General features: G+C 46.5%; 1 protein-coding gene across 3 annotated transcripts in view; it reads right to left on the minus strand.

Moving 5' to 3' along the window:
* SSH2 (slingshot protein phosphatase 2) overlaps positions 1–8606 on the minus strand; it is an 810994-nt gene extending 802388 nt beyond the window's left edge. For 2 of the 3 annotated variants that reach the window (XM_078680015.1, XM_078680014.1), the window contains exon 1: positions 8385–8606. In XM_078680015.1, coding sequence (XP_078536141.1) covers positions 8385–8447 — 63 coding nt within the window. In that variant the 5' untranslated portion in view covers positions 8448–8606. The remainder of the gene's footprint in view (positions 1–8384) is intronic. The other variant, XM_078680017.1, reaches the window with a different exon arrangement.
* Between the last annotated feature and the right edge of the window lie 5901 nt (positions 8607–14507).

Genomic DNA, 14507 nt, shown 5'->3' on the forward strand with positions numbered 1-14507 from the left:
CAAGGATGACCATGCACCTAATTTAAAGGTCCTGCCCAAGTGGGCGTGTCCGCTACACGCGGAATTCTGGTTCCTGTAGTGCATGGGAGTAAATCTCATGTGAGCCCTTCGGTGTAGCAGAGAATTAAAACAAAGTTTGTGAACCCATGTGGGCTGATGCACTGTGGTCCTGGTGGCCCTGTTGTCTTTATATATATATATATATATATATATACACATATACATACACACACACACATATACACTTACAGTGCTGGGCACAATCAGGTGATCCCTGAGAGAGCTCTTGAAAGAGGCTAACAGAGGGATGATCGCAATTCTGCAGGGACAGAATTCCAGTACAGAGGTGCTTTGTAAATAGAAGGACCGAGGTCTGCAAACGGCACATGCAAGTTTTACTTGGTCAGAAAATGTATGGTGGGTGAGTCAAGGTCACGAGCTGGGGCCTATCTGTTGATGATTGAGGAGAGGTTGTTAGGAGAGACGCCATCCATGACTTTGAAGACCATGATCAGTGACTTGTACAGAGCTCTATTTTTAGAAGACGCTTTGTGGCGGTATCTGGAAAATGTTTTGGAATGTTATCGAGGGTCTTTGTTGCAAAGTTTAGTACTTTGTCTAATTGGGTAAAAGAATAAATACGAGACCCACGTTCCTGTTACAGTACTCAAGTTTGCTAAGCTTGGCTGTAGATATCAATGCCGGGGGGGGGGCTCCTCCATTAGGGCGGAGGAGCGTCGCCCCACTGCTTTCTCGCAGTGCGAGAAGCAGAAACATAAAATGGTAAAACTACCATTATGTTTCTGCTTCTTGCACTGCGAGAAAGCAGAAGGGTTTGGTTGGGGTGGGCGGGTCTGCTCTTGGGCAGGGGAGATGTGCCCTTGCCCACTGCTGAGGGATCTGACTGTGTGGTTAGCACCAGGGCCGACCAAACCAGTCATGAGCACTCTGCCTTTTCTCCATGTAGGCTGCATGCGGCCTACATGGAGAAAATGGCCTCCCCATAGGCGCCACCCAGCCCGACCCTCCCGGCCACTCCCTCCCGCCCAAACCCCCGTCTGACTCCCCCACGCGATTAATGCTGGCTGCAGCGGATCAATGCCTTTGCTGTATAGAATGAAACGTATAGACACATTTTTTCGACTATTCAGTAACTGAAATCTAGCAACTGAGGCTGTGTAGGTAGGAAATCAAGGGGAGAAGTGAAAGGGCCGAGTAGGGAAGCAAGTGTCTTATCACTAAATTGACCAAACTAGCACAGTATCAACTACACCTTCTGAAAAAAGTCGAAGCCATGATTCTCAATGAATACTTCAAACTAGCTGTAAAAAGCTCTGGTCTTGTCTTTACAAACTGGAAATGCAGTTCTCACATTAAAGGCAATCTTTGGCAAAGCTGTGAGATTAGGAACGGAAGACAAAAACAGTAATCACATAATACCAATAATTATCTTCAGTGACTCCAGCCAGATTCACTACAAAGCTAGATAACCCGGCACCTTGCATACCGTCAAAACAAACTGAGTATCTTAGTGGCACACACTATGTGAGAAGCAAATCCCACACCTTCTTGGTTATTTTAAAAGTGACTGAGTATCTTAGTGGCACACACTATGTGAGAAGCAAATCCCACACCTTCTTGGTTATTTTAAAAGTGACAATCTAATTCTGCGTTCCCAAATGATACAAGGCATAATAAGCAATTGTAAGACTGCTCTTAACTTTACTATTTTTCAGAGGGACTTATAAATGCACCTGTTCAAAACCTCTTTATTCTGAACAGTCGATTCCGCAAAAATGTCAGTTTACATTTCTTTAAACATTTTAGCTTAAAGTCCCTTTAGGGCCACTATGGAAACACTATTTAAGTGTATCATTCCTGAGATGGACAACCTGGAAAGAAGTATCTTGATTCATAACATATCATTACATTCCCAAAGGAGTCCATCATTTGCAATGCGCGGACAGTGCAGCATCTATTCAGTGCAGTGAAGACACATTGATAACTTCAATGCTCGAGGCACTTCCATATTAGATAACATGTCAAACGCTTCTGTTATTATCATTGTAGTCCTTGCACCGTTTCCATTTTTCTAGCCGGAAATAACGCAGAGAGCATCTCTCACACACAGCCAACAGTACAGGCATAGTTAGAGCCAGCCTCTGCTCAGAGAGCACCATGGGCGAAACCAAATGTGTAGCTCCTTCCATTCGTCCTACTTAAGCATCTGTGTGTTGGAAAAAATAGAAGGGGGTAGAGGAATGATGAAGGGAGAAAGAGAAAAGACTGATGAGAAGAAAAGCAGTCAAAATGCTGACACAGGCACCAGCAGCCTCCGGAACAGTGTTTAAATAGACTTATTTGAAAACACACCGGAAGAAGACTGCTGCACTCGCTCCTCGAAACGTCTGCGCCCTGAGTGTGAGCCCAGCTTGTACATGCAAAGCTGGGCCCTGGGCACAGTGCAGCCATGAACTAGGCATGCTGTAGCTCTGTCTGATCTACCAGTCCTCTAGCCTGTATCCCTTACTGCCCTTATGGTGCTTGGCATATGCACACCTTTTCTCCTGCGCTATCCTTTTTGCTCCCTCCACCTGAATGTCCTCTACTACTTCCTTCCCCACTTACTGCCTGCTCATTTATACCCACCCACATCTTGCCAGTGTATTATTCCATCTTATACCTCAACCCTTAAAGGTCAAGGTCCCGAACACTTCTGCTATGGTTGGCCAGAACTCAGGAAGTAATTGCAAGGGACAGTGGCAAAACACAAACGTCTATCTGCACAACTATCCCTGTCTCCTGTGTACACCAGAAACTGCAGGCACAAAGGAGAGTCTATGTGAGGAAATGTGCATGACTGCTACCCGCACTGTAACATGGCTACAGATGTTACAGAAGCTTGTTCTGCAGCTGGCCTTGGTGCGTGCCTTTGTTTGAGAAGCTACATTAAAAACTTGCCAACACACCATCCAAAATGACTGGCATTACCAACGCTTGTTTTTTTGTCTTTTTAAATCTTCATTTTACATACTGAAGCACATCCATGCCTATAAATGACACAAATAACAGTACTTCAACACAAAACACCCAGTCATATGTGAATAACAGTGATTCAAATCAAAACACCCTTACAGTCAGTCATATGTGAATAACAGTTCTTCAACCCAAAACACCCTGACAGCACGTCACATGTGAGTAACCGTACTTCTATGTGCAAAACAACCTTATAGCCGGTCACTTGCAAATGAGAGTACTTCAATCCAAGCAACCCGTAAAGCCGGTTACATGCAAATAACATTTCTTCACCCCAAAACACCCTTACAGCTGGTCATATGTGAATAGCAGTTCTTCACCCCAAAAAACCCTTACAGCCAGTCGCATGTGAATAACAGGACTTCAATACAAAACTCTCTTACAGCTGGTCGTATGTGAATAACAGTTCTTTAATGCACGAAACAACATTATAGCTAGTCACATACGAATAACAGTACTTCAACCCAAAGAACACTTGCAGCCGGTCATATGTAAATAACAGTACTTCAATCTAAAACACCCTTTAAAGCCGGTCACATGTGAATTAAGGTACTTCAACCCAAAACACCTTTACAGCAGGTCATATGTGAATAACAGTACTTCGATCCAAAACACCCTTATAGCCGGTCACGTGTGAATAACAGTACTTCAATGCACACAACAACCTTATAGCCATATGTGAATGGAAATCCAAAACACCCATAAACCCAGCCAAACTCATCTGGCTTTAAATACACAAATAATCAGCTTTGTAACTGCTAAAAACATAGCCCTTCTTAGGAGGTGTAAATATCTATCAAATGTATAACATACAGTGGTAAGACGTGAACAGAACACAACCACTCATAAAACAAAATATGAATTCGCGAGTACTACTAATGGACTGAGAAAGTGTGAATCTAGGGCCAATCCAAACGATTGGGAAATGGTAAGTCAAATTAATTCGAAACCATAAAGTATTCTTTGGAAATAGAACCTCCTCACTGGTACACATGGAGATATGTGGATGGGCTACCAGGGCACGTTACCAGTGTATGGGCTAAGGTCCTTCTTTGCCCTTGATACCCAGCCAACGGCCGTATGCTTAATTAATGTTAAAAAAAAGTGAAATAGTATTGGTAATCCTTGGGCCTACCTGCATTTGCTTGAACTCACACAGCCAGCACTAACAATCACATCTGAACCGATCAATTTATTCTACCACAAAGACACTATAGCAAATACATGAATGAACGGTTTCAATTAGGGCAAAAGACTAGTACCAATAACCACTGGATTCTACGCTACCCTTGTGTTTCGTAGCAACCTGCTGCCTGGCATAAAGCGCATCAATTGCCACATCAGGGGTAGTAAGCGCTATATAAAACCAATTAAGATACAATGCACAGCACGCCCAATAAGGGAGGTGTGAAAATCCCGGGTCATGCAGCTTACTAACAGAGCGCGAAACACCTTAAATTAGCATACAGTTCAAAGTCGGGACAGCGGCAGGAGGCCTTTTCTTTCTCTTCAGAGCGTGTTCGCTCAATTAGTCCTCGTGCAAGCGGGGCGAATGGCAACAACCCCGTGGGGAACTAGCCAGCCAGCCCACAGCAGACACAGCAGATGGACAGCAATCACAGGACCTATGGTCCTCCACTGCAAGGCATCCATAGCAAGCACATGCATGCACCAATCAAACTGTTCGAAGCTAGGGAGTCAATGGGCAGGAGAAGGGAGGGCTACTCTCCCCGCCGAGGCACACACAACAATAACCATTAGAGAAGCTCAGCTTGGAATCACTGGATCTTATTTCCTATGCGCGGGAATGGGAGGCAGCAAACCATGCACAGCCCACGATAGAAATAGCAGCACATAAATACACGTCAACTCTGGAGGATATATACAGAAATGTGTGTTCAAATCTGTAGCAATCAATTGGATGCAACAGTGGATTGGCTCTAAGACCAAAAGCACAAGGTGATACGCATTCTCTGTATAGGAAAGCTGTGCAAATACCATAACGTACCATGGAAATAGAGGTTTTACTTCACAATCGAGAAAATGTAATGAGTCCCAGGCAGGCTGGAAGTTTAGATTATTTTAATGTGCAAAAAAATGCCAGATAATCCAGTTTCTAATCATACTACATAGAACATATTGATAAAAAAAGATAACATTTGAAGAAAAAAAGAGTTATTAAACAGAAATACTATCCGTACCCGAGGCCCTAACTTTTGTTTCCTGATTATGTAGCCAATCACTGGAATCAGGAAAAGCTAAATCGGATCCTAGGTGACACTAGCCAGATCCATCACACCCAAAGTAACCCCCTGCATCAGGGCTCGAGTCGGGGTACCACGCGGGTGGACGGCATCCCCCCACTTATTTTACCGGGGGCAGTGGGGGGGACGCCGTCCCCCCTGCCAAACAGCTGGAGAGAGAAAGAAATGCTTTTTTGTTCTTAATTAAAGAAGACGATTTCCCAGGAAAACCACTTTACTCGTCTACTCGCTCCACTTGACTGTTCGGATGTTCGGATGCTTTCTTTGAACATATTTAGCAGGACATAGGCAGGTTGCAGAGGCGCCGCGAGGGAGGCTGCGTGTGGTTCAAACGAGCCAATCCGAAGCAAATATTTTTCTGAACTCGGAGGGGGGAAAGAGAGTGTTAGAGGGAAGGGAGCTGTTTAAACAGACACTGACGCGCTGATGACACACTCGGCTCAGATAGCCGTGGCTTATCAGGGTACATTGGCTGCGACAGTAGTATTTATAATGAGCGGGCAATTTCCTGTAAATCAATGTACCTTACTCCAGGCGGTGGTTGTTCAACAACAAACCCCGGCCCTAGGAATAAAGGACAGTCTAATTATTTTTTATGTTTGTATTTGTGAGCACATGGTTTAAAGTTTTAATTGAATTTCAACAGCTGCTCGATTTGCAGGAGATACAGAGTACATCCTACGTGTGCGGTGGAAGTAACATATCCGGAAGTGTCAATCAACATTGTGTGTTTGCTTTGAACTCCTCCTTGACGTACCATTTGGATTCAGGGCTGTTTGATGTAACCTGGATTTGTGGCACTAATGGGCACTTTTTCCTGAATAAAAAATCCAAGCCTGATGGTGCAAGCCACCTTTCATGACGTCATTTCCGGTCGTGACGTCACTTCCGGTGACAGCGTCCCCCCACTTATTTTTTTACGACTTGTGCCCTGCCCTGCATACTAGAGATGTTAGAGAGAGACACCGATAGCCTGGATCATACCTGATATGAATCTTATCCAATCAAAACCCACTAAAAGTAGATCAAATCCAATCTGACCCTGGAGATGCAAATCAGATCCAAACAGACCCAGACAAGATAAATAACAGCATATCATACACAAGCAATATAATCCAAGAACCAACCAAACCCTTGCCAATCCAATCAAACATTTGAAGGTAAATCAGATTCAGTCAGACCAGGGAAGGTGCTGACCTCAGTGGTCATGAATGCCTATCACTGAGGCCCAGAACATATGGGTACGGGTCAATGAGAACAAGTGTTCACGTTTATTTTGTCCACTGGACACGTAGGCCCAACTCTCTGCAGCACAAACTCTTTGACCACCATACAGTACCACATTATAGGACTCCCCAGCACAAAAGGAAATATTTGAATCCATGGGTATACGTTGTTTAAACTGGTGTATATGATACTTAAGCTTTTAAAGAGAGTGCCTATGTAAATGCAGTGAGTTATGCACTCAGCTTGCACCACTGACAGTGCCTCCAGTACAAAAACGTGTAGCCATATTTGGGTTCAAAATAAAATGTACACAGCAAAGAATACGCAACTTGGGGAAAATATTCTGTGCAAGTTTACATACCATTCCTCGGAGGCATCCGGCAGTGCAAACCATTGGGGTTTGACAATATTTAAAATAATGAAGGATTGATGTAAAATCATCATAGGCAACAAGAAAATAAATTAGGGGCTCAAATCTTACATAAACTCACAAAAGTGCACTTGGAGGTATATGTAGTTACACTGAAGCAGACTTTCGACCTTCAGGAATTCACAGTAGTTTACAGAAGTAGGCCCGTAACTTTTGCCAATCCCATATTCACATATCTGCTAAAGCAAAAATCTGCAAAGGCAATGCAAAATTCACTTTCCCTACACCAACCTTTTGGCTATTTTGGAAAAGGTTTTACTCCGATCCTTGGCAGGAATACATTCCGAATGTTTCCAGTGTGGAAGAGTTTGGAGAGGAGTTAGTTGAATACCCTTCAGAATGTATGTTTGTGGAAGATGACAGACCCACGATGCAATCCAACCTTGGAGCTATTCATTCCTGTCTAAAGCCCCTGTAAATAGCTTTGCAGAAAGGTGATAAAATCACTGCCTTGCTGGGTCCAAACCCTGATATAACCTAAACCCTGATATAATACATATTATGGCCCTGCGCTCAACCACAATCCAATATAAGTTATGCCATGGTACCTAACTCTAACACCCCACCCGTGGCTAATATATTCCAATAAAATGATTTTTTAAATGTAATAAGCTAACCTAAAGACCTTTACATGTTGACTAAAACAACCAGCATTAATAGTGTAATTTACTTCATTTTAAATATTGGATTATTGTAATTAACAATTGCCTTTTGTGTGCAGATATTCAGATTACTGAGTACAAAAACAGTTTAATCCCTGGGACAGCTTCTCTTTAATCTCGATGTAACTAAAACATGTACATTTTTCACTAATCCTTTCCTTAGCGCGCGTTACCATATTACATGAGGCAAAGATTCTGATATATCTCTACAGACAAACAGCATTCACAGCCATGGGTTTCACACGCCCCTATCCTACCCATCTGGCACAAAGAGCTTATAAATTGCCCATGGGTAAGTATGAGGCTAGGTTCTGTATTCCCATGTCCCTCTGCCGATTATCCTGCAGGTCCACCACAGGAAGTTATATTGTAGTCAGTGCCTGGCAGCTTCCCCTCTTCGCAGATCTCTGTCATCCAAGCAGTTTAATGATTCAATATTTGGGAGAGGAGGTTGATATGCCAACCTGTAGGAATAAGGGGATCTACGTGCGTCCGGTTGATCAGTGTGTCAATACATGGTGAAGCCCAAATCAATGGAGGGCTGAGAATTGATGGCGTGGGTTCTACAAATTGAAATGAATTGGCGTCTAGATGACTGAGACCCAGAGTATTTGAAGGAATCAATATTCGGGAGCCTGGCTTCCCATATAACCTCCATCCCAAACCGATGAATCAAGGATCATTATATAGCAGAGGTATCTCCTTGCATGTCTCTATGGATCAGTATGTGACAGCTCGACGCATGCGTACTACCATCAGACTCACCGACACGCAGGGGCTGGAGGTGGTGCTGGGGGTAGGCGACCTCTGCACGGTGACCAGAGCCATGTGGCTATGTGCGACGGGGCATCATCCGGGGGCGGCCCTTTCCTCTCGCCGTTCGTCCCCTTGGGTCCCTGCTGCCACCCCCGGGAGCTCGGCCACCGCTCCGCCAACTATCAGCCGGCTGACAATTACAGCATGCACTGCGCACGCGCGGCTTCAGCTGCTGTCAGCCGGAGCGCGAGCCCTGCCGCCTGCCACGCCCACCGAAAGGTCGCGCGCACCGACCAGCCCCGCCCCCATGAAGGAGACTGTTGAAGACAAGACACCACAATAACGCATCGGACTAAACCAAACTCTTACTAACATCCCTGCTGTACTGTAAGAAGTTTGATTTCTCAGGGTCATCGGTACACACTCCAGACTTCCTTACTACATGAATGCAAACTGTTCATTGAATATGAGGCCCAACCCCTTTTCTGTTTAAGCCACGCCCCCACAACCGAGCTATCGGAAGCCACAGCCGTTGCATGAAGTGACTTCAAAACACTCCCTTCGCGAGCATTAGTAAAGAGTACCAGACCCACTTCCTGCCGCGCCTAACGTTGAAACCACCGTTTTGGGTTGCGCTAGAACGCTAACCTCTCCAAAAGAATGTACTTGTAATCGACGCCATGATGCTAGGCAAACAAACTCTGTAATCTTTATCCTTCCATAGATTGATCAGAAACAGTTAAAGTGATTTTCAGTCTGTGAAATATTTCTATGTGGGGGGCTTCTTTACCCCTGTGTTATTTGTCGCTACTGTGTACTACTTATTGTGTGAAAAGCTGGTTATGTTTTTATTGCTAAATTTGTATTCATTAAAATCAATAAAGTTGATTATAAAAAAAAATGTTTCTTGTATGTAATCGCCATGTTGTTCATGTTCTGTCATAATGCACTCTCTTATGAACTCCCATTAAAAAAAAATTGCATACCTATCAACCAGTTGCATACCTACCAACATTTAATAATAATAATAGTGGCATTTATAGAGCGCAACACCTACCTCATAGATGTTGAGTCCCTTGCTGTCAGTGTAAATGCAGTAGCTAGATGCCTATCTGTAACATTATAATTACTGACACGTACACTGTTTCTCAGTGCATTACTTTTACTATCTAACCCGCAACGTGCCAAGTCCCGTTTATTCCATCTCCACGTCCCTACATCACAGTCGTGACTATCGGGACAGGTGTACATAGAGGGAACTGCACAAACACTCCTGTTTGGGGAAACACAGTGGCCGGATCCATCCGGGCCACGTAACACTTGTCCCAAACCAGCAAAAGAAACACAAAATTCAAAAACAAAATAAAATGTTATCAGGCATAGCCAGAGCAAAAACAACAACAACATAAACAACAGTTCACTTAATAAAATATGTTCAATACGTTACAAAGTCCTTCCAACGAGAAGACCGAACAGGACAAGGTCGAAGCAGATACTTCCCTGCCCCTCCGTGTCAGACGCTTTCCTCAGGCCCCTGGGATGCATCAGGGCTAGGTGACAGATCTCTTTGAGCGGCCCCCCCTTGGTGATGCCTCAGGCAGACAGACATCACCAGTCCCAGACGGCAATTGCCTCCAGCTTGGAGGCTCGAGACTGTCAGGTCTTCCATTCCCTTGCGGTTCGTCATGGGGCACCCACTCTGGATCACTCGGGATTTGCAGACCTCCGTCTTGACTGCCGCCAGAACTCTAGTAAGGTTTGAAAAATGACACCTTCGGAGTGAGGATCGCTCCGCCCCTCACCGCAGTGATCCTGGTCCCCTGTACTTTCTGGACTGTCCAAGGCTCAAATTCAAAAGGCAGGCTGAACTTTTCATGTGGGCATCGGTTCCTTACCATCACGGCATCCCCTACTTTTAAGTGACTCTGTCTAGCTCCACGCCTCTGGGACACTTGTTCATTCCTCCGCTTGCGCTGCTGTAGCTTTCCGCCACCTGCTTTTGCTTGTCCTACACCACCTCCGAGTGCGGATTCACATCTCCCACTGGCCGATTCATGCACAACGATATGGGGCTCAATTGGGTGGTAGAATGAGGGATCATTTGATACTTCCTTAGGAAACCGTAGATGGCACAATCCATTTCCTGTGTGTTCGCCAGGGTGATCCTGATGGCCTTGTTAAGAGTGCGCATGAAGCGTTCAGCCTCTCCATTGGCTTGAAGCCATAGAGGTGTGACTTTTCGGATGACAGACTCCCCTGGATTGCAGGTACTCCGCAAATTCCTGGTTGGAGAAAGGAGGGCCATTGTCCGTGTGCAGTTCTTTAAACAACCCATGAGTTACCATGATTTTTTCGAACCGCGGAGTGGTCTGGCTGGCCATGGTGGATTCCAAAATCGCAAATCCAGGATACTTCGAGAAATCGTCAATGACCACCAGCATATGACGACCACCCGGGAGGCTTCCGAAATCAGCTCTCGACAGTGCCATGGATAAGGTGGAATAGTCTCGGTGATGATGGGTGCCGGCGAGTCTGCAGGCCCTGTAGCTTGACAAAGCGGGCATCGAGGCACATTTTGTTCCACTAGAGCGTCCAGACTGGGAAACCACACCTTGCATCTTCATCTGGACTTCGTTTTGACGCCTCCCTAATGCGCTAGGTGCACAAGATCCACTACCCTCTGTTGCAGAAATCCCAGAATCACTAACCTCGAACCTCTCATCAAACAGCCTTCTGGGGATATGATCAGCTCGCTCCTCACGTTGTGTAAACACAACAGTGTTAATTATGCCTCCTCCGTGCGATAAATTGTTTTGTCGAAAACGTGGTGATAACCCGTGATGCTGGGTCAAGCATCAACTGGTGGTATCCCGCACATAAATCCATCTTCGAGAACCATTTCGAACCACTAACTTCAGCTACAATATCATCCACTGTTTGGGTGAGGTGTCGTTCTCGCTTTATGGTAAGGTTGGGCAGGCGCATGTCTACACAGATCCTAACCTCTCCAGGCTGCTTGGGCTTGCCGGCAACTACAATTGAAGACACCCAGGGAGTAGGACCCTCCACCTTCTTGATGATAGCAGCCTGTTTCAGTTTGACCAGTTCCTCTTCCACTTTTTGCCGAAGGTGGAACACCACCCTACAGTATCGTAGCACCACTGGCTTGATTGATTCATCAATGGGGGGCTTTATTAGCTGATCCTTCAAGCAGCCTATACCCTCAAAGAGTGGTGAAAACTCGGCCATCAAGTCCTCCACACTTTCTTGGTGCACGCTGAGCACGAATGCGACCAGTTGAAGGAGTTCAATCCATCCAACAGCTCAATAACATGCCTTGGCCTCCTTTAGTGACATATTCTGGTCCTTGTTGATCGGGATCTGTTAGAAATGGGATTTCTGGTTGACTAGGGCATGCGCCTAAGCCAGGCAGAAACCACCATTCTAGTCAGGGCAAGGGAGTTATACGCTGAAGATAACCCATGCTCTCCACCTTGGTAGCTTGGCACGAGCAGTCAGGCTTATCCCAGAGGCAATGTGTAAAGCGTTTGCGCAACACACAAACATAGCAGCAACACACTAGGGACACTACAAAAGAAACTCCACACAAGGTTATATAAAAAATAGCCTTTGTATTATCCAAAACACATTAGAATAATAATCATACATATACACTGTGCCAACTGGCACTAGGAAATATTCACAGTGGATTATATACAAGACAGGGCCAATCGGGGTACTGTCAGAACCATAACAAGCACAAGTAGTAAAAATAAAACACTACCAGTAGCTACTGGCAAAATACGGTACTTAGCATCACCTTAGGCATAAAATATCATAAGAATGACATTTGCATTAGGCATCACATTAGCATAAACACATTATGCAATCATCATATTAGGCATAAACACATTATACCGTCTGATTAGGCCTCACCATAAAAATGACCCCAGGCCAACTGGCCTTTCACTGGGGCCCAAAGGCCCTTTGTCTCAAATGTCAGGGCAACCAAGTTGCGCAATACGTTGGGGGCAGGGGAGTGTAACTCACCACCTCTTCATCATGAAAACCAAAATGCCCCCTTTGTTGCAGCAGCCCTCTGTCCAGCGGGGCAGCTGTGGAATCACTCTGGCATTACTGTGCCTCCTGAGCCCCCCACTGGGACTCTGAAAAGAATTTGCCATACGTTGCAGCTGTCCGCTCTCCAGCGGTGCAGCTGAGTGCATCAAGCACGGGCACCAATTGTGCCTGGGATGCCCCTCTTTACTGGGGGCTTGTCTGGTACCGCCATCCAGCGCCACAAAGCAGAAAAAAGGAGATTAGCCCTAGCACTAACTGTGCCTTGAGAGCTCCGTTCACTGGCTCCGTCTGGTGCGCTTCTCCCTTCACCAACTATGCAATTTCTAGCCCCACTCACCGGGCTCTCCTTCTGGACTCCTACGGTCTCCTTAGCCGGAGACTAACTTCTCTGGGGTACGTCTGGATTGTCCCTGGTCTCCTCTCGCAGCCACACGCGGGGCTCCCACCAGCACATGGGGGCCCGCCTTCCTTGCACTGTCGCCTCGGGACACGGGGACAGCTCAGCGGTGCCTTGGTGAACCCGCCTCTCTCCCCTTCCTGCGAGGCAGCTTCTCTCCTGTACCAGACACTTCTCCTCACTCAGGTCTGAGGCAAGGAATGAGGAAATGGAGCCCATGAGGCTCCAGCCCGATACTATGGCTGGCCCCGCCCACCGTCAGGCAGGGCTTGCCTGACTTCCGAGTTTGGCCGATGCTCGGCGGCTCCTCTTCTCCCTCCGCACCGAAGTGCGGGGTAGGCTCCCGCAGTTACCGGAACACAAATGCGGGATGGGCTCCCGCCAACAGGCGCACAAACGGCGGTGGACTCCCGCTCCTCAAGATTGGCAAATGTGGCAGAACCTACACAAATGCGGGGTGGGCTCCCGCTCTTCTCAGCAGTGGCAGTGCGGGGTGGGCTCCCGCTCTGCTGCAGATGCACTCACCATGCGAGGTGAGCTCCCGCTGTCAGGATGCCAAAATAGTGGGGTAGGCCCCTGCTTCCCAGACACTTCACAGCCCAGTGCTGCAAATTAAAACAAAATGCTCCCATTGGGGCTGGGACCACAAAGGTCAAGGGGAAAAGGCTGGGTCCAGGCAGACCAGCAGGGAGGCAGTCCCTGGTGGCGTTTCCACCTGGGGCCCAGCAGCAGCAAGTCCCCCCCAAGTCACAAGGAAGCACAAAAAGCACAACCCTACCTGGGTCACAGTCCCAGTATTTATACAACCTTTTCCTTTGTCTGCCCTTGGCACAGGGCTTGGGGGAACCAGCCAGAACTGGTTCTGGGTTTTTTTGGAGCACTCTGTGTAGTTCCTTGTAGAGGAATGAGGGTCTGTCAGCAGAAGTCCTGGACTACACAATCAGGCCACCTTGCAGGGGGTTGTAGCGTACCTCTTACTTGTTCCATTGTCTCTGTCCCTCTGGAATATGTCCAGTATCAAGAGGTTTTCATCAAACAACATGCAAGTCAGTTGCCTGCGCATAGGGAATATGACTGCTGAATCGACTTGACCCCGGGAGCCACCTTACCATGCAGCCGAGTGTATGCCCTGACAGAGCCGAAAACACAACACCTGAAGGAATACATTGAGAAAAATCTCCAATCAGGATTAATTTGCCACTCGTCCCGACCTGCATCCTCGCCCCTTTTCTTCATTCATAAGAAGGAGGGGCACCTTAGGCCTTGTATCGATTATGGGCGATCAATCGTGTTACAGTGAAGAACCGTTACCACTCATTCCTGTTCTGCTGGATCAATTAAAGGGGGTGCAAGTCTTTACCAAGTTGGATCTTCGGGGTGCCTACCACTTGGTACGTGTTAAACAGGGCAATGAGTGGAAAACGGCCATTCGCACGAAGTTTGGGTTATATGAATACCAAGTAATGCCCTTTGGATTGTGTAACGCCCCCTTGGCATTCCAGTTTTTTATGGATGAGGTGTTGCGCGGATATCTTGGAGCCTTTTGCATCGTTTACATAGATGACATCCTCATCTACTCTACCACCGTGGAAAAGCACGTCGGACACGTAAAGGCGTTGTTGGTGCCATATTCCCTCTATGCGAAGTTGGAAAAG

The sequence above is a fragment of the Lissotriton helveticus genome, chromosome 3_1 (assembly GCF_964261635.1).
Source record: "Lissotriton helveticus chromosome 3_1, aLisHel1.1, whole genome shotgun sequence".
Lineage (NCBI taxonomy): Eukaryota > Metazoa > Chordata > Amphibia > Caudata > Salamandridae > Lissotriton > Lissotriton helveticus.